This window comes from Ursus americanus, chromosome 17, assembly GCF_024610735.1.
Source record: "Ursus americanus isolate L20-20 chromosome 17, mUrsAme1.1.p, whole genome shotgun sequence".
In the NCBI taxonomy this organism is placed as follows: Eukaryota; Metazoa; Chordata; class Mammalia; order Carnivora; family Ursidae; genus Ursus; species Ursus americanus.
In genome coordinates, this window is record NC_142143.1 from 37,765,376 (window position 1) to 37,786,897 (window position 21,522).

The 21,522-nt window shown below is 37.8% G+C and overlaps 1 protein-coding gene and 1 long non-coding RNA gene across 2 annotated transcripts in view; one reads left to right on the top strand and one right to left on the bottom strand.

Annotated features, from left to right (window-relative positions):
* Positions 1-21,522, bottom strand: part of SYT1 (synaptotagmin 1) — an 820,357-nt gene that overhangs the window by 129,434 nt on the left and 669,401 nt on the right. The window contains exons 7-9 of the mRNA XM_045779553.2: positions 21,071-21,193; positions 16,911-17,078; positions 13,534-13,701 (exon numbers count right to left, since the gene is read on the bottom strand). Coding sequence (XP_045635509.1) covers positions 13,534-13,701; positions 16,911-17,078; positions 21,071-21,193 — 459 coding nt within the window. The remainder of the gene's footprint in view (positions 1-13,533; positions 13,702-16,910; positions 17,079-21,070; positions 21,194-21,522) is intronic.
* LOC148108663 (uncharacterized) overlaps positions 1-21,522 on the top strand; it is a 403,649-nt gene that overhangs the window by 82,409 nt on the left and 299,718 nt on the right. The gene's annotated exons all lie outside the window — the stretch shown is intronic.

The window sequence follows — 21,522 nt, forward strand, 5'->3', positions numbered from 1 at the left end:
GGCCCTCCTGCTCCCTGAAGATGAAGAATTCATCTTCATATCTGCTGTAAGGAAAGGCAGTGAAACACATGGAAGCCATGATTCCCTATTTCCAGGAACTTGCAGCATGACGGAACGGAACACATCCGAGGATGGGATGGAGAGATGTGGGAGCAGAAACATGGGGAATCTCCTGTGGGATCTTTCCCAGATCTCTCTCTGCCACAGAAAGACTGACGCAGAACGTTTGGGAGCTGCTCGAAGACATGGGACTAAGGAGGGGTGTCGGACGGAGGCAGGCTGTTGTAGCCTCCCTCACACAGCACGGTAGTGGCCCGAGAGCTGGGAGAACAGAGTCAGGGAACCAAAGTGTAGGGCCTATGAAGTGTGTTCGTGTGTCACAGATTAAATATCCCTCGTGCAGGCCCTCTAACCTCTTCCTCAGGGGCTGCCTAGCATAAGGGATGAGTTTTTGGAGTCAGACACAAGTCTGAGTTTCAGCTATTCCATTAGCTGCAGGACCTGGTGTGATTTCTAACTTCTCAGAGTTTCTGCTTCTTTGTCTATAAATTTGGGATAATAATACCTACCCATAGTGTTGCTGTGAGGACTAAATGAGTCACAGTACCTGGCTCATATAAACCACTTGAGATCTGAATTTAAATATGGTGAGTTTTGCTCTACCTGATTTTTCCGGGTAACAGAGCTTTGCAAATACAGTGTACCAAATAGAAACATGAATGACCCCCCCCCATCAGGCAAGCCTACTGTGACATGAAGTTTCCAGAGCCTTCATGTAATTTTCAAACATGGCCTCAATATAAACAAAATATCAGTATGATAGTACTTGGAAAGTCACTGACCTCAAACAGAGCATATATCTCTCCTCAGAATCTAAGTTAAACATTGATGTTGATTTTATATTAGGCAAGTATTTCAAAGGCTGTCTGCATTCCCTCTTTATGACTTAAACTGTTGAAAAATGTGTTCTAAAATCAAAACATAAAACTCCAGACTCTTGACCTATTTTAAATTCTAATCTCACTTTATTTTTATTTTTTGACACTGAGTTACAATTAAGAACAGACTATTCCTGACATGCTGGTTCCAGAAAGACATTTTTTTCCCCTTCTCTCCTTAAACACTAGGAGAAAGCAATACTTCAGGGGAGTACCTTGTCAGAATATTGATTTATTTATGTAGAAATAACATCTTAAACTGAAGAACAGTTGATTAACTTTTGGTAAACAGAACCTCTTGCCACATTCCAAAGTGTTTGAAACTTAGAGAATGAGAAGACTTGGCTATAAGTATTAAAAAAAAATTTTTTTTTCCTTTTTAATAGCATCGTCTGTGGGGCCTTGTGCTTCACTCCAAAATGCTCATCCCTACACTCAGGTGTTCCCTGAAGTGCAGAAAATTGTCCTTGAATATAAACTGTGTTCCATATGAAAAGAAATACTGATTTAGAAGTTACTTTCAGAAAGGATGTCGAAAGCAAGGGCTCATTCTAGGATGAAAGGCATCACTTCTAAGACCAATGCCCTCTGAGCATTTTAAAGGTATATGTAGATGGTTTGCTCACAGCTGGGTTTGCTGGGCTCTGGGTTCTCCTGGTGGCCCAGGCTCTCCTGTTTCCCAAGCCAGAAGTTTGCCCGCTCCTGGAGCCCAGCAGAAGGACCCCCCAGTGAACACTCTGACGTACATCCCTGGCCATCTCAGGGAGAAAGTAATTGCACATTATTAGCGACTTGAGGGACTTTAAAAGTGGGAAAAAAAAGTAAGCTAAATGGTTTATTTGTGCCCTCAGTTCCTCTTGTGAAGAGATAAAGAACAGGGAAGAGAGGAGATAGAGCTGGCAGGAGACAGCAAGTGCCAGGATTGCTCTCTTTGAAGTAGACCAACAGAGAATTCTTCCATCAGCTTTTCCAAAAGCTTAGGTGCCATTCCACTCTGCCCACAGGCACTTGAAATCTGGAAAGGGTGGGTATGAGTGGCCCAGAGATACTGAGACTGTCACTGGCCCCACAGGAAGAGGAAAATACCCCCAAAACTGTTAAACAGTACTGCAAACAATGGACTTTTGCCCCCAAAACAAAATGATTCATTATTCAATATATCTATTTATTTTAGGAATTTATTTGGCATTAGACTTCTTTTTTTGAGAGAAAGAGCACAAGGCTGGGGTGGAGGATGGGGGGGAGGGAAGTTTGGAGGCAGGGGAGAGAGAATGTTAAGCAGACTGCATGCCCAGCCTGGAGCCTCATGTGGCGCTCTATCTCATAACCCTGAGATCATGACCTGAGCCAAAATCAAAAGTCAGGTGCTTAACCGACTGAGACACCCAGGCGCCCCAACATTAGACTTTTAAGGCCGCGTATCATAGGATTACGCTGATATGCAGTGTCTAGAAAAGGCAAATCCGTAGAGACAGGAAAGAGATTAACAGTGGCCTCTGGGTGAGGGGCAGGAATGGGAGTGATTGCAAATGGACATGAAGGTTTTTTTGGGGGGTGATAGAAATATTCTAAAATCAGGTTGTTTTAATGGTTGCACACCTCTATATTTACTATACACCTTTGGAAAAAACAGTTTTCAAATGCAAAAGTACATAATCTCTTTTACATTTTACATATAAAGAAATAAGGCTCAGAAAGTTTATGGGATTTGGACACTGAGTTATGTCCTCATTTGACCCATGCCACACTTTGTCCTGAGAGCTAACTCTTATGATGTGTAAAAATATGAAATACTCTCCTTACTTCTAAAGAGTTCATACTCGCATGGTCAACAAAACAGGTAAACAAGGCATCTATCCATGTATGAGCATTTCATGGCTAAGCAGTTATACTTGGAGATGAGGACTGGGTGTGGTGAGGAGCCAACTGTGTGGTATAGCGTAGATAATACACTGCCAGGGGCAAAGATGAAAGTGAGCTGAGCATCATCAAGGAGGCTCCTTAGAAGGAGAAGAAAATACTATTGAATCCCAGATAGTAAATATCACAGTGCATTCCTATATAGACTGGTACCTGCGGTTCTGGCCACTCTAGATTAAAAAAAGCACAGTACATACACCTTCGTATGAACTAGCAGTGCTGGGTGAAATGAAAACTAGCAGTGCTGTGTCCACAGAAAGCTGGACAAGTGTATTTATGACAGCTTTGTCCATCATAATTCAAAATTGGAAACAACCCCAAAGTCCATCAACACAAAAATGGATAGATGGTGGCCTCTTCATACAATAGAACACTAAGTTACAAGGAGAGAACTGCCGCGTGCAACGGTATGGAGGCTCTCAGAAGCATCTGGAGCAAAAGATGATAACCCCAAACAGCATTATTCCATTCATATGTAGTTCAAAACAGGCAAACTCATCCATGGTGAGAAAAAGCAGAACAGATTACTTCTGGGGCCGGGGATTGATTACAGAGAGGGGGTGAGAAATATTCTGCAGCTTGCCTGGAGTGACGGCTATACCGGTGGATAAAACTGTGAAGACACATTGAAATGTACATTTCATAGGAGTGCATTTTATTATGGATCAGTTTCTACCTCAAGGCATAATGTTGCTAGAAAAGGTCCAGAAAAGAGCAACTAAATGACCTGGGGAATCTGAGAAGCTATGGTGTAAAGACAGACTGGAAAAGGGTTAGTTTTCATATTTCAAACAAGTGTTGATATGTCAGGAGAATTAAGGCTAACACTTCCTACCCCGAGGGGTACAGACTAGTAGAAAATGGCTTTGGAATTAGAAATTAGTGTCTGAATCCCGAGATCTTACTGGCTCCGCCACATGGCCTGGGCCTACGCCTGCGTTCTTCCCAACCCATGGGGTCTTAGTGTTGACCTTGTAGTAAGAGCCATGTGGTGGGGAGCATGATCTTGGAGACAAATGCTAAGGTTCCAAGGGAAACTGGAATGTTTTGAGGAAACATCTCTAAACTTTCAAACCGTATCAGGAAAGAACTCCCAGCATACCTGAGTGCTGCTTCAGATGGGGCTCTGGAGCAACATCAAAGAGCAGGCTTCCATATTTAGGATTTCAGGGCTTGAAACACTTTTGAAAAAAAGTGCTTTTCTGAGATAAAATTCACCTAACATAAAATTCACCCTCTTAAAGTGTCTAATTCAGTGGAATTTGGTATCTGCAGAATTGTGTAACAATCACCACTCCCTAGTTTTAGAATATTTTCGTTATCCCACAAAGAAACCCATATCCATTAGCGGTCATTCTTCATTCCTCCCCCCAGCCACCTCAACTCCCAGCCTTAGGCAGCCACCAATCTGCTTTCTGTCTCTGGATTTGCCTATTCTGGTTCATCCGTGTTGTAGCCTGTATCAGTACTGCGTTCCTTTTACTCTGTGTGGCTGAGTAATCTGTGGTGTGGACATAGCATGTTGAATTATTTACGAGCTGATGGAAATTTGAGTTCTTTTTGCTTTTTGGCAGTTACAAAAAATACCACTATGAGCATTCTCATACTTTTTTTTTTTTTTTGGTGTGGACATATGCCTCCATTTTTCTTGGGTATATACTTAGGAATTGAATTGCCTTACCCTGCGTCGTCATTTAGGACCTCTTTTCATGCCCCACAGTCTCTCAGACATGGGGTCTAAGCTCAGACACCTCCTTTTGATCAAAACCATGCATGATAATGCTCTCTGAGCCCTTAGTTTGTCCAAGTCTCTTCACAAAATAAAAGCTAGAAGTCTAGTGGTCAGAGCGATGGTTTTTTCACTGGCAAGGAAAGAAAGGCACTGATCTGAGTTCCCAACAATAAGAATAACATTTACTCTCAGAGCTTATTAGGTGCCAAGAATCGTCCTAAGTGCTTCATGTGAATTATCTCATTTAGAGTGGATCTTAGCTCATGCTGGTGGGTAATAACCCATTTTATAGAAGGGTTAAGTAACAAGCCCAAGGAAACACCAATAGTAAGTGGAGTCATGGTTGGGTCCACATAAGGTGAGTTCCAGGGCCTTGCAGTGCTGTGTCACCATAAAAGTATAACTGACTAAGCTTAATGGGTCTGTCTTCTTCACCGTTGTATTCCTGAAAACTAGCATGGTCTCTGGCTCAAAAAGGGACGTAATACATACATGTTGAATAAAAGAATAAATGAATAAAAGTAACTCAAAATAACTTAAAGATTCTTGTACATAAAATTCATAAACTTTTAGCCTTGTTTAAAACAAGTAAGTGTGGGTGTGGGTGCTCCTTCTCTTTGATCTTTTAATTATTTAAGCTGGTGTTTTTCGGCGAGTTCTCATTCTTTTTTTCTGTAGTACACATAGTACAACTCAGTTGCTGACATTTCATCTACTTGCAGAGTAACAGATTGTAATGGATTACAGATTTCACAATACAAACATTTGGCCTGCTCAGAGTGAGGTAGGAGTAAGACAGAAGGTAAAAACATTTAATTTGAAGAATTCACAAACAAGATAATAAAAAAAAATGTTCCAAAACATATGATGAACTCCCCAGAAGGGATTACATTGTAAAAGATCCAAATGTGGGGAAGATGGAGGACACAACAGACTAAGACCTTCTCCTGCATTGATCACGTTGCTTCCCACTCAAAAACCTCTTCACTATTTCAATAATAAACCTGATGTAGGCAAGGCTGCTCTTACCTATGGCATTTTCCTCATTCTTTTGTTTTCTGTTTGTTCCCATTTCAACTCCCACTCTTCACTTGCTGCTCTACCAATCTGTATTCAAAAGTCCGTGCTTCTAAACCCCTCTGCTCTGCTTTATTCAAAATTCAACGGAAAACCCTTATGTTCTTTGAGTTAAAAGAAAAACTAACCCCTACGTCAGTTTCTATTACAACAGTTAGATTCCTTAGTAGTACGTGTGTTAGAACTTGTATCTCCTAATAATTTTTCCCATAGTGACCCATTTGAGAGGGCACACGATGACGCTACTGCTCAAAACATTTTGGTCAGAGTCAGAAGACAACTCTTACGAGGACATCCGTCCTCTCATTTTACCACAGTAACTAAAACCATTTTTCTCCATTTGATCGTCAACTCCTATTTGACCCTAAGTAGTTTGTGGCCATTTCAATAAAATGTAACTCGGGAAGACAAATAGAAGCCACTATTAAGGAGAAAAGAATGTACTGTACACTGAGAAAGACTTCTGGAGAGAGGAAATGGAATTCAGAAGATTTGGGGGTACCATATAAGCAGTATCTTGGGATAACCGGGCATCTTTCAAAGATGTCTTCCCTGAAGGGGTATAACTCAGGATGTATGTTTGATAAAATTCTCATTTCATTCTAATTTGCTCAATTCACTTGGAAATATTTAAGCAGTGTGGATGTTCCAGGCACAGTGACAGGCTCTGGAGATAAAGTGAATGAGACAGCATCCTTGTACTCACTGAGCTTTAGTCAGAGTAGAGAGAAAATGGACTTGTGATTCAGGCAGACCTGGGTCTAAATCCGTGCTCTGTTGTTTGCTTTCTGGGTGGCACTGGGCAAATTATATTTTCTAATATGTGGAATAGGGATAAAAAGAGTTACCCCCAGAGGACTGTCCCAAAAATTACATGAAATAATGTGAGAGAAGCAGTTAGTGGAGTGTTTGACACGGATGGGGGTCTGGCCCTCCTCGTCCAACTCTTGTCCTTGGGAGGAACAAGGTTCACTTAATGACCTGAGTCTAGATTCATCTGTCTGATATTTAGGGAACAAACTGCCACTGCACTACTTCATTCAGTCTCATTTATCCAGTCACAGGGTGTCTGTTCAAGCTTTCACTCCACTCTTCGCTAGGCCCCTTATTGGCAGTCTCAGCTGTAAACTTGCTGATCTTTATGCACTTCTGGAGGGCCTTCTCCTTTTCTTTCTGCCTATTCAGATTCTCCATTGTAAAGACTGGTTCACTTTTTTCAAGTCCTCCCTGGAGTCTCCCTCTCCACGGCCGTTCTTCTTGCTTAAAACATATGGTACATTTGAATTTTTACTTCTTACTCGGCTCTTCCTGAAGCTTTTGTTATTTTGCATTATAAAGTTTTGTTACTATTATTGCCACTGCCCATATGTGAGTCTTAATTTTCTGTTTTATACACTTCCTATACCTTACAATATACTTTTATATACTAATTTCACAGATATTTAATATATTTTAAGTGAATGGATGGAAATTTATATTCTATTTTTTTAAATGGAAAGAGAAATCCCTCTGCCCTCATTAAACTCACCAGTCATGAGTAAATAATAACATGTTTGTGTTAATGAGTACCTTTGCATTTGAAGGCTTTGTGTCTTGGGCAGGAATTCATGCTGAGTATTTATGAAATATTAAGAAGAAACAAAATGCCAGAGCTGTTTTTTTGCTATGTTACATACGTTTGTGATGTATTGTAATATTTGAGTGGGAAAATATATATGTAAACTTTAACCAGTTGCAAATTGTTAAAGCAAACTGGCCAAATGTTAAGATTCTGAAAAAATAAGACAAAGCTGAGAAAAAAATAGATCGCATCAGTTTTTTTGTTTTGTTTTGTTTTTGCATTACATTGAATTTAGAGCTATATTTTGGGGGCTGAAAAGACTGGAAGAGATTGTCTAATGAAGATGGTATGGTTAAAGAGAAAGAGTGTGGGCTTTAGACCTGTATTTGAATTTTAGCTCTGCCATAGGTTATATGAACTTGGACAATTACTCAGACTTTCCTGGGCTTTAGGTCTTATCCCTTGATTTTGTAAAATAGATATAATAATGCCAATTTTGAAGAGTGTTATGAGAATTATTTTTGTTGGCACACAGTAGACTCTCAGTGAAAGGTAGCTTCTATTATTTGTGTTTATAGCTTAGGTGGAGAAGTGAAAGTTAGTTTTAATGAAGGTGAATTTTGGAAACGAGAGCAGGGCTGGGAACACAGGCCTCTGGCTGGTGAGAGCTATGAAGGGGAGGGTAATGCAGGAGGCTAAAGTATGACAATGGAAGGTCATCAAAGGGTATTTTGAATACCCAGAGTCTCTCTCCCCCAATTTAATTCTTTAAAGTCTAAATTTAGATTACTTTTCTAGAGAATTCACAATGAAAAATAAAATGATATTAAATTTTCATTTAGAAACTCAGTGAAGTGAGGATTTGGTTTCGTCCATTTGTGCATGAAAAGTCTTTTTAACTAGAAAGGCAATCAAATTATACTACACTCTAGAGGGATATTTCAAGTTATTTACTTTTTCCTATGATGTTCTTAAAAACCACATCATGGAGCAGACAATACTTATTATGCATAACAATACAGTTATAATTGGTGATTGAAATTCTGACCAAAGACTGAAGATCAAGTAAACCATAGCTATGGCCAAAAACATACCAAAAAATCAAAGACAACTCTATTTCAGTAATAGTTGAAATGGAATTATTATGTTCCAAGTCCCATAAAATGAACATATATATACTAAAGGCACTAAAATATATCATGGTATTAATATAAGACAACTCATTACCAGTATATCATATCTACTATGTTATAAATCTGACTAGCAATAAATACTCTATGACAAATTTAGATATTTGTTCATATTCTTTGAAGTCTCCTTGGAGCTGATTCTTTTCCACTTCCTTCTGGGTAAATTTCCATGTTGCAAGCAGAGACTTACATCATAGCTTTAACTAAGTCTTAACTTTAGATAAAGCTAAACTAAGCTAAACCACAAGCTCTCTGCAACGGAAACAGGGTGACAAGAATGTTGCAGAGGGAACGACATACCGAATAAGGCTTAACAACTATCATTTTAATGACTATCAACAAAAGCAGTAACAACAGTGATTTTGCTAAGCATCTACACTGCCTCTCTTTTAAAAGAAACAGGCCGGGTGCTTGGGTGGCTCAGTCGGTTAAGCATCTGACTCTTGGTTTTGGCTCAGGTGGTGAAATAGAGCCCCACATCTGACGGAGTCTGCTTGAGATTCTCTGTCTTTGCCCCTCCCCCTGTTCATGTGCGTGCCCACTCTCTCTATCTCTCTCTCAAATAAATAAAATCTTGGGGAAAAAAGAAAAAAAAAAAGAGACCAAAATACCCACAAAGCTATTAAACCATTTTCATTGTTTAATGCTAGGATATTTTGTTGATGGGCTTGCAGAATACTCTGGACTTCATTTATGAAACAAGAACAGAATTACTATTATTGATATGGACTTTAAAAAGGGAATTTTGAAACATCTCACAGTATAATAAACACCTTCGCCCATTCCTTCAATCAAAAATATTTTTGCATACCTACTGTGTGCTTGCCTCTGTATTCAAACTTGGTTTCATACTGGGGAACAATAGGTATGGCCACTGCTGGGATGGAGCTTATAGTCTTGGGTGAGGGAGGGAGTAAAGACAGACAGTGAACAAGTAAAAAAGTACAAATAAATATAACTTCCTGTAATGTTATGGATCAAAGTAAGTGTCTTTGTTGGATTTTTCTAATGTGATAGATTGTGAATGACAAGGAAGTGTCTTATTGGCTTCCATGTTTAAAATTCCACCAGTTAACCTTTTGTGAGGATTTCCATTCAGGGCATTGATTTGTTGTGCAGAGATTCTCAGAGGGTATGAGTTACCATCTGACTGCTAAGTATACTTAGAAATCACATCAGTTCTTTTATGATCTTTGGACATAAAAGATGTCATAAGGAATAATGACTTTAACCCTTTCCAAAGAAATATCAAGTCATTGACCATTGGAGGCTGAATAACTTTTGCCATTTGACTGAATATGTATTGTCCAAATGCTTTTCTGTGAAGTAAATGTTTTTCTAATTAGGCTTAAAAATGTGAAATTTTGTTGCAAAATTGATTTTCTATTAAGGCACTAAAGTAGTTTCTCTTCCCTTCTGCTTGGGTACTAATTAAATTATGTCCCAACTAGCTTTAATTCAGCAATCAATTTTTTTTCCATTTGCACTGGATTACAGAATCTCATTTAAAAATCACTCTTTAACGAATTCTACACAAAGCAGAGGTGATGGACTTATTCTCTAATGGAGGAAAAAAAATCCAACTACTTGTTCGAAAATAAAAAAAAAAGGCTCAGTTGTTTTCTGGTAGTTTTTATTTCTTATGCTGTCTTTAGAGATAAGTAGCAGTGGAGGTTAAAAACACATAAATTAGGGACAAAATGCTAAAAAAAAAAACCACATTAAAGAATTAGGGATAAAAGGCTGATTGTGTCAGAGCAACTTATCAGGTCAGAATGGAAACCTGACCAGAGATGCTTTCCCGAGGGGCTAGAACCTAACAGTGGGAGCCGTGTGCTTGTTGGGGCTCTTCCTGGCATAGCTTATCTCTTTCACACATCTTTACATTTTCAGCATGTGCTTGGTAAATTCCAGATAAGGCTACTTGCCTTATTTCCCCCCCTAAATTGCTTGCACATTTAGCTGATCACTAAAATAACAGATTTTTAACTTACGTAATTGCTTCATCATCTTATGACTTTTATAATTTTTAACTTTCTGGCAACAATGCCAAAATCACAGGGTTGGATCTCAGTGGGTTGGATTTAACCTGTTTAAATTCCAGTGCTAAATCGAACCAGACTACTGTGATTAGTGGTTCAGTTTCTAGATTCCAAAGCTGTTTCTTGAATTCCTTTTACCCCCATTTTTGTAGATATCTTTCACTTGTTATATTAAAAACACTTAACACTGTTAGATAAAAGGAAAATGAAAATCATGAACAGAATTGTTCATGTAAAATGGAAAAAACAGTATCTTTAAAATTGTAAGAACCAAAGTCAATCTGAGACTACAGTTTATTCAGACAACTATAATTTTCTGCAGTTAATGGACAGTAGCATGAAAAAATAGAGCATATAGCACTGAGAATGAGTAATTATTCAGGTACAAAAATGTGATTGGAATCTTCATTTATTATGAGAAAGTTTATACCTGGTTCTAGTCATCCAGAGATACTTCATAAGCTAGACATCTGTTTTATGAGGCTTCCTATATCATGATAAAAGAAAACAGTCACTCAACTTCAAACCAAAAATTACTGTTACCAAGTAGATACCAAAGAGAAAAGGCTCAAGAGTTTAAGAATGTAGTTGTAGAATCATTTCTCATTAAAAATTTGCAGAGACATTCAGTAAATACAACGGTGGTGAGAAAAAGAAGAGAGAAGTAGATTTGGATAGAGGGAAAAGGCCAGAATGAATAGGGAGGTAAAAACAAAATGAAAGAACACAAAAGATTGGCCAAGAAGAAAGAATGGGAGATCTCTTGCTTATTGGACACTTACCACGTACCAGAATCTATACTAGGCACTTTATACTCTATCCTGCTTAATCTGTAACACAAGGGGTAGATAATGGCAAACTACTTTCTAGATCTTGAATTTTAGAAAGCTTAAGTGACATATCCAAGTTCTCTGAGCTGGTAAATGGAGTCGTTGGAATTGTACCTCAGGAGTGTTTGATTTTCCAGACAGGACCTTTTCCAGAAACCAGGGTTACTGACAATAAGCAAGGCAAAGATTGGCATGAGGGAGGAAAAGGAGACCACACTATATACCATGAAAGCAGGAGCAGTGTCTACCCATTTCACTGTGTTTAGTACCTACAAAGTTCTAGAAATGTAGCAATCTATAGTAACTATCCACATAATATTTTTGAATGAGTTGAGCTACAAAAGTCTTAGGGAGAGAAGACATGGACGAAGAAAGAAAAAGAAGAGGGCAAGTAAAGGGGTGAGAAGAAAAATGTGATTCTTTTTGGGCAGTCTATGTACTCTTAGATTCTAGAGTCAAGCCTATCAGCTTACTGTCCAGTCTCAAACTCTGCCCATATTCAAAGAATTTTTCAAAGAGGAAAACTGCTTGATGGCTTTACCTTTTCTTTCTTCTTTAAAACATTTTCTTAACTCAGGCAAAAATATTTGCCAACTTTTCAGGAACCCAGGTAAGTGTGATCTCGGAATACCATACTGCTTGATAGTTATCAGGTGAAGGTGAGGAGTATGAACTCTGGACAGGTAGCCATTGTGAAGCATGAGTGGGTCATATTTTGATACTCAACGAACAAGCTAACTGCTAATCTGTCAACTAATAAATATTTGTTATAATAATAATAAATGTTATGGTCCCACTTTGCACTCCAACTGCAAGGAATTTATATAGTAAAACATTTCAACAAAATATAAAAATTCAATGAAACAGCGCGTTTTTTGGCTCAATAATTAGAAACATTATGATCAAGTGATTCTTTTCAAACAGATGTTGGATTTTATATTGATACTAGTTCACTCGAAGAACTACTTATAAAAATAACAAAATTTAAAAACTCAATATTATCCTTGGGTGGTTTTTGAATACTATCCACAGTGGGGCGAAATTGATTTCAGTATCCACGAACCTAATTTCAACTAACATATTTGGTTAAGTTATATATCTTTCTTTCCAAAAGGAAAGCAGAGCTCAACCCAAATACCTTTTATTCCTTTTTTTACAGCCACATAATAATTTTAGAGCACTAATAAGATTCGATTTCAGTACAGCAATCAACAAACCTGTTCTAAAACCTCACTTAGTTCCATTGGTCACAGAAAATCTTAGTTTGAGAGAACTCTCAGGCTTTGGGCTTGGTTGAATTTCTCTGAGGGCTTGGGCCTCTCTGTGATCTCCCTGGTGGCCTCAAAGTGGTCACACTTTTCACAATCCTAGGGATCCTGAATAAAGAAGGCGGTTGACAATCCCTTGGGTGATTTTTAAGCCCAAGGGATTGTCAGGACCCCTCCCCCCCAAAATAAATGCTGGAAAAGGAGTTGTATTAGGAATTCAAAGAAGCCAGAGTTGTTTGCCTTCCTGATGTTGGCCTGTTGAGACAATTGCACAGAAAAACGCTAGGCAGGCATAGCATAATCAAATAGAATTGATGATTATGTAGTTTAAATGCACTAAGGATATTGAACTTCCCTTTTTAAATCACAGAAGAATCCTGGGCTGAACTATTAGAACTAGGGAGAAAACGATGTGAAGAGTACCATAAAAATGTGAGTCATTTAAAAAATGGATTTAATATCAGCTTTTGTGAATTATATTTGATGTTCCACCCGTCATGCTCTGATATCTATAGGAGAAACAATGAGCAGTCTGTGATACGAAGACATAATCAAGGGAAAAGTGCTATTTTATTTCTCTTTAATAGCTACATAACCTATGTAGAAAACACAAAATGATTGTGGAAAAATACAAAGAATAAGATGATTTTTCACTGTCCTTTTAAAGAAGTAGACGTGTGCGTGTCTGGCATTTTGTTAGCTTTTTAGAGGCAGATAGTGGGCGTGTGTGTGTGTCCAGGGAATTATGTATAGACACGGCACACAGATCTTTCTCTTTTCTTTCAAATAAGACCCAGAAGACCTGTATACTTTTTAATGAGGTTATGCAATCAGTCCCTTAACCCTATTTTGCCAGCTGTCAGCAGCTGGAGGCCCACATCATCCTTTGTAGAGAGTGTCTCTCAATAGGTTATTATGAGAGGAGCAACTGGCGAGTACAGCTTGTCATATTAGAAATGCTAATATTTTCCTTACCTCTTCCTTCTCGGCACTTTGCAGATCACGCCACTCCTCAGTTACGTGACCGAAATCCACTGTGTTCATGGGGACTTTAAATTCCCCAATGATGTCATGCTTAGAGAAACGATCAAAATCATACACGGCCATCACCAGGGTCTTGCCACCCAATTCTGAGTAGGGCACCTAAATAAGAAGAGATGAGGACAAAAATCCGGTCACAAAAATGCTTAAAACGGGTGACTTGGTTGTAGTGTTAAATTTTAATACTCAGTTGGATAAACAAAACGGGGATAATCATGCTCTTTAAAAAATTAATTCATTTGAATGACTGCTTGAGGCTTAAATTGAGAGAAAACAGAGACTTCGCCATAGTCATCTTATCGCTTTATCCTCAAGTTATAGGAGCTATTAGTGTTATTGATAGTGAGTCTTACTAGTAGTCATGCTATAAACACTTCAAGCTTTAGCTGTGTTGGCACACAGTAGGCACTTAAATATTTATTGTTTGAGAGATTAGAATGATCAGGTGGGAATTTGTTTGATAGAATAAACCAAGCTGATTGCACTTGACTGTGTAAGTTTTACTTGTAGAATATTTAGTTATTGTTATGATCAGTTATATTGTCAGGGTATAGCTTATTTGGGGTAGAAAACTTGTTTCAAAAGTTCTGTTAACTCTTTCCAGCCATTTGGATGCCACCGTTGAATGGAACAGTGATTTATGAAAAGATATGCTAGGAATCAGGAAGGATTGAAATGAAATTCACAAGTTGCCTCACCTACTCCCTAAAATAATTTACTGATTGACAAGAGCTGACTAGAAAATTGATGTTTTGAATATCAGAGATGCATTATAATACAGATCTTGAAGTTCATTCTTAGGTTTGTCACTTTTTAGGATGAGCCGTGGCAAAAGGCCAAGAACTGATGAATTCTCCAGCTGTTCAGATAGATCTGGGACAGATGCTATGGGTTGGCATTTTTTTTTAGTGACATCTTTAATATTCAGGGAAAGTAGTGCGATCCAAGTAAGCTATACTTCAGTAACTGGGTAGAAATGCCTAATTAAGTTGTTTAGACTTGTATGGAAGTTTTGATCAGTTTTTACCAGTGCAAATGGTTGTCTTTGGTCCATCTAACATACTCTGTATATTAAGGGAAGGGGAAGGAAACGTATTTGGCCATATATGTGTAAGAAATTTTAGTTTTTCGAGAGTTTTTTGTCACTTATTTGTCATCTATTTGGAATCTGATTAAAATACTTTGATTAAAAAGTAGGAACAATACTTTTTCCATTGTAGAAGAAAAAAATAAACCCTTCCCAACAGCTGAATTTCAGAGAAGGAGATGAATTTTAGAGTAAGGATAAACTCTTAGCAATTTCATCTTATTTCTGAAATCACTCTGGATTTTATTTGTTTGTTTGTTTGTTTGTTTCTGGTGATTCTACTGAAATAACATTAGTCAAAACCCAGGCCTGGGTTTCCCCACTTTCCAGCTGATGGGCCTGGGGCAAGTGAATCAACTTCACTTTTCATCTACCAAATAGTGATAATAATAGGGCCACTTCGCAGGGCTGTTTGAGGCTGAACGAACACATGTGAGGCATTTAGCACAGGGCTGACACAGTAGGCACTTCTGTATTTGTTATTTGAATGAGTGGGAGTTTGTTTTGAGGAAAAGAAGCAGCACATAGGTTGGGGATGTCAAGTTCATGTCAAGTGGATTTGAACTCAGTTTTAAAGCCTATCTTCTTTAATGTTCTTCTGTTCTATCATCTTGCCTATTGGCATTTCAAGATGCATAATCTACAACATCGACTGGTGATATTAACCAATTTTCTAGAAACATCAGCATGGTTCTTAAGTGTATCAAAATATACTACATGTTGGATTGATTTATGGTTTGATCAACATTCTTGAAATAAAATGGAACCTGATAAAATTTGATAGGCAATTTAAAAATTTCAATAATTAAACTTCATGAGGACACAGAGATTGCTTATCAAATTTTAGCAATACATTTTTTTTATATTCACATATCGGTAACTCAAAACAGAAAGCCCCCCCTCACCCCAGTAGTTCAACTTTTAAGAATCTGCTTACTAAATCATGGTTAGAAACTGCTGACCTAAATTAAGATTGAAACATAGTCAAATAGGATGACTGTGATTACCATTTCCAATATTTTATTAGTTTTATTTTCATTTTGTTTTGTGGTGTATTGGGCATAGTGATTAGTTCTTCATAAGCTGAGTAGTTCCAGAATGTTTTTATTGCTTCTCTAAATGACCTCTCTGGGCGTGGAAAAGTAGTTTTTTAGAGACGGTTACTGATAAGACGTTGGGGGTTTTTTTGTCTTAAAACCTCAAATTTCAGAGTGAATAGACACTGCTCTTTTACGAAATTGGAAACAGGGCTTGAGAAAATGACTCATGCCCTCGGTTTCATCCATTTATTTCATACATAGTATTTGCCAACATGGGGCACATGCTGTCGCGAAGGCTGGCTGATAGATGACTGATTCTGAATCTGCCTGCTGGCATATTCACAGAGCTTTCATTTTTTAGAAATATATTATTTTAAGTAATGCATTTAAAAATTTTTTTCACATATTAAAGATAGCTACCAAAGTGTGGTTTTTATGCATGACTTCGAGACAAGAGCTATGGAACTTGTGTATGCAGAGATGCCCAAGGCCTGCAGAGCATGTTTTCCTGTCCAGTTATTATGCTATGGCCAGAATCTCTCTTGGTTATTGTTTGTCAACTGCGGTGTCTCAAAAGGATGAAGAACACTAGGGAAGAGATGACAGTTGAGGAAAAATGCTAGAAATGCAGAAAAACAAGGGATTTCTATTCTTTTTATTGATAGCTTAAGTATGCTTTCTGTGTGCTCGGATTGCCCCCCCTGTACACAGAATTTTGCAGTCAGAGTAAAACCAATTTGTACCATTTAAACAGTGGAACACAGCTTACTCTGTTCTGTGATTGTGATTTATTTTCAGGAACTTTGAGACTTAGAACAATTTCATTCTTGCTTTGGCTTTATTTTAGAGAGGGGGACATGTTCAAGTCTATTGGCTCACCAATAGTGACCTCCCTTTTCAGATGTGGAGGACAGTCCCGTCAACTTCCAGGCTATATTCTGTTCTGAAATGGCTGAGTTAAACTTCATGAGGACACAGAGAGTAGGACACAGCCTACTCTGACCACATCTAAATGCAGTGTAGAATCCTCACTGGACTGAAGTTAAGAATTTTAAATATTCTGAATAGACTCATCTGTGAGCCTCTGAACAAGGGGCTACATGTACATCTATGTATGTGTCACAATGAGATGTGTCTTAAAAACCATAGAGGAAAAGTTATTAGTAAGTACAAAAAAACGGTACCTTGAAAGTAAATTGCTCATTGAAGACAGGATTAAGGGTCTTTCGGTGGACTTTTGTCTCAAATTTCTTCTTTTTATCGGGCAGCAGAAACACTTTCACATAGGGATCAGATGTGCCCCCCATGTCTAAGGCGGGCAGCTCGGCAGCCTGGATAATCCCTACCAGCAGCTGAAACGAGAGACAGAGCACAGCAAACACAAGCATTGGTGGACATTTTGGAAAAGATTGACTTGTTCACGATGTTGCATATTGTGATCTCTCTCTCTCTCTCTTACTCTTTGCTTTTAATAAACTATTTCTCTTATCAATCTAAACACAGAAGGCAAATGAAGCAAGCCATATAGACTTCAGAAACCCAATTATGACAGATGCAGACGCTAGGAAGCCTGGTTTTAAGCACAAAAGAGGCTTTTAAAAGGTTGCTGATTACAGTTAAATATGGAATTCATATTTGCAAAAGGGTTGCAATCAAATAACTTTCCAGTTGCTAAAAGCCCTTGTGCATTATTTTTCTTTCCAGGGCGTGATTTGTAAGTGGAAATAAATTGTTAAACAATAACAACTCTATGATTATAAAGTAGGAAATTTTTATTCTGAGCTCAAAGCTTCAGACCAGCAAAATAGAAATTTCTTAGAAATTGGGTAGCATTTTGAGATAAAAATAAGATGTGCAAGTTTCTATCATATTTGACCTTTATTTGTATGCTGCCTACTTTTTGTTTTAACTTACAGTAAAATTGTTATTTATTCTGAAATTAAATCTAGGACATGGAGTCAAAGAAGTATAATTTTGGCTTCACATAAATGAATGTAAAATTACAGATACGGTTTTTAATGATAAGTGACTGATTTTTTTTTTTTTTTCAAATGCAGAGATTTCTCATCTGTTTTCTCAGTGATACGTTCCTGTCTTACAAGTGAATGTGAGTGTAGGCTGGCATTGTTACTGTTTATGTGAAGAAAATAAAAGGTCTGAGTGGACTCTTCCAGTTGCTCTGTCCTCAGACTTTTTCTATCAACAGACTGGTTTAGATTCACATGGGAAACAAAAGTAGACTCTCTTCAAGGTCATTCAAGATATACATTTGTCAGTAAATGTGGTTACATTATAGCTTTTCATATCAGGCCTAAAAATTTGAGTCTGTGCCTTTTTAGCCAGATTGAGTGGAAATGCAATTCACTTCCTTAAAAAAAAAAAAAAAAGTCACATTTATTTTCTGTAAAACTGACCCACCATATTTGTAAGAGCACTTTGGCTAGTTGGTTCAGTTTTTAACCAGGACCAATACTCTGAATGACGGTTATTTCCATCTTAATGCTCAAAATATTAGTGACATCATCATACAACAGTAGCAATAAGAGCGCTGGATTGTAGGTATACAAAATACAGATTGTCAAAGAATAGCTAAAATAGACATTAGATTATAAAACCATGGTTAGTAAAGCAGTTTGTCTCTTGGTTTGCCAAGTTGGTATTTGGAATTTGCCTTTAGATAGCAATGTGAATAAGCAGGATTCTATTCTCTTCTTCTCACTTTTTGAAATGAATGTTCTTTTGGGCAGGGAATGCACTAGTGCTATAACCTAAGCTTCTTAAACCTAGACAACTTATATTTTAAAGATTTTTGGATATTTATTGATAAGGGGCGAAATTACTTCTAACCCCCCCGCCTCCCCTGCTGCTTGAGAGATAAGTATCACATCTCCCTCTGCCACGAAAGCTGCTCATTTAGAGTACGTTAGGGTTGACTTTTAGTTTTGGTAAGCAAACATGTATATTTGATTACAGCTTGATATATAAAATTCCTAAGACTTCCTCTTTTCATGACTCATAGGAATCATTTTATAAATCAGATTAGCTGAGAACATTTGGAAAAATCGATGTATAGTAATTAAAAAACATTTCATTGGGTAGAATCTTCTAGATCCTCAGGATGAAATACCTTTTTAAAAATATCATGTTTGCTAGAAGGGGAACAGTAAAAACACTCATATTTTAGTAAAAAAAAAATCAGTGCTATTTTCTTAAAGATGCTTTATAAAATGATACTTAAAATGCTCAAGCTAATTTAGAAGTTTCAAAATTATGACTAAGCAGGATGAGATACTACTAGATTCCTATTGGATAATATGAAAGTAGAGTATATTAGTAAAAAAAATACTGAATACATATGTAAAGTCACGTTAAATTTCTGGAAAAAAATGTTACATGTTAATGTTGGCCTTCATCTTCATCAGAATATGTAAATATTAGGAAGTTTTGCTCTCAACCAACTCCTGATTGTCAAATTTTGGTAGCTGGGATAGAAAGGATCTCAAGTGCCCTATTTAACTATAAATGGTATATTTATAAATGCATATAAATCCGTACCTATAAACGTGTACCTGTAACTAAAATGCAGCCTTCTATAATGTATTATGAAACAAAGCTGATCAAATAAATTTTTTTAGTATGATAGATCTTATCAATACATTCTTCATGAGGAACCCTCTGGAAATTCAGGAAGTGAAGATATTATTTATATTGTTGATTTCTAAATAATACCAGAATTCTTGCAACTCCACTGAACTCTCAACAGTTACTGACTTTGGACTTTGGTTGTCAAAGCTGAGCATTGGTGTTTGTTTTATGTATTGTTTATTCCTCATCCAACTGGAAATAACTAATGCAAGTCGCATTAGTAGTAAATGTATTAACATGTATATCACTTCTTCCTCATGCAGAAAGATATGTGAAACAGAGTTAAAACTCCCTTTGTCAGGGGCGCCTGGGTGGCACAGCGGTTAAGCGGTTAAGCGTCTGCCTTCGGCTCAGGGCGTGATCCCGGCGTTAGGGGATTGAGCCCCACATCAGGCTCTTCCGCTATGAGCCTGCTTCTTCCTCTCCCACTCCCCCTGCTTGTGTTCCCTCTCTCGCTGGCTATCTCTGTCGAATAAATAAATAAAATCTTAAAAAAAACAAAAAACAACTCCCTTTGTCAGACAAGGACATTGTCCTAAAGATTCTTGAGAGCCTGATCTCTAATTCAGCTGATTCCACTAATTCTTTTTTTTTTTTTTTTAAGATTTTATCTATTTATTTTAGAGAGAGAGACGGCATGCTCCTGAGTGTGAGTTGGGGGAGGGGCAGAGGCAGGAGAGAGAATCCTCAAGCAGACTCCTGCACCGAGCCCCATGCTGGTGGATCCCAGCACTCTAAGATCATGACCTGAGCCAAAATCAAGAGTCAGACACTCAAATGAATGAGCCACCACTCAGGCGTCCCTCTACTAATTCTTACCTAGCTTTTTCATTTAACAAATCAGAAGGTAAAGGGGCGTGGTCGATTTTTGTGGGTCCTAGAAGTTTTTTGTTTGTTTTGTTTTTAATGTAGAGATTTTTAACATTTTTCTTTGAGCTACCTCTATAATGCATTTAGTAAAAGGTAGCGAATATTATCGTTCATCTAGGTGGCACTTCACAACTTTTTGAGAAATTGAAGCAGGAGTGATTGTTTTGTTGCTGCCTTCAGTTCCTTAACGCCTTTTGGGCAGCAGTCATAGGCACTAGGAATCAAGTTGCTGGTCTTTCTCCTTTCCTAGAACGGTTAGCTCTAACTCATATATATATATATATATATATATAACTCATTATATATATATATATATATAATACCTAGTATTATATTACATAAGGCATTCCTGCCTTTGAAATTCATGGAAGGCAGTCAGTTTTTCACCTTTGATTCCTTATCAAACAGTTAGGTTTTGTTTTCAAGCTTTAGTTTACCTCAACAGTTCCTCACCCAGTTGGGATCGAATTCCATGAATTCCAAGGGAGATCTTAGCAGCTCAGGCTGATGGGCTGGTGGGAGCAGAGACTGTGGTTGGGAGCTGTCAGAATCAGCCCGACTACTTGCAAGTTCATTTGTATTCTGCCTGCCAGCTGTAAGTGCCATAAGTAGATGTAATCGGTTGAATACTGTGAATTCTAATTACCAGAAGTTAAATTAGCAAGTAGGGGACTGCCTGTACTTAGAAATGATTTCATCAATAGCTTTGATAATTGCATTTTCCCCTCTCAGCAAACGAAATGTTTTAAGAAGTATCTTGCTTCAATTTCTACTTGGTAATTTCAGAAAACGTAATGGATTTAGAAGTCATTTTCCACCCCCTTCACACCTGGTTATTCTGGAAATCGTAATCCAGTGAATATTGAAGTTTCCCCAGTTTCTCCTCTTCTTTGGGTTCTTCTTTTTCTTCCCCATCAGTCAATCCAGTTTCAGCATCATCGTCCTTTAGAGCCTAGGAGTAGGGAAATCAATTATATGTGAAATCAGGTGAATTCGTTGAAACCCGTATCAACCTGGGCCTGTGGTTATACTTCCAAGCTGTTAGAAGCAAGCACTAAGATGCTGGAAATCCATTGGTCTGACACACATTCACATTTGCTGCTTATATATTTTTTAAAATTCCACTTGTGCACGGAATTTTCTTCCCCAATCAGCAAGCAACATGGAAGCGATGGAAAAGCCCCTCCAAATACGGCAAGCGAAAAATGTAAAGTTGTTGCAGATAAAATGTCGACTTGGTATCATGTTGGCTTTGGTAAAACTGCTTCTTTCAGAAGTATG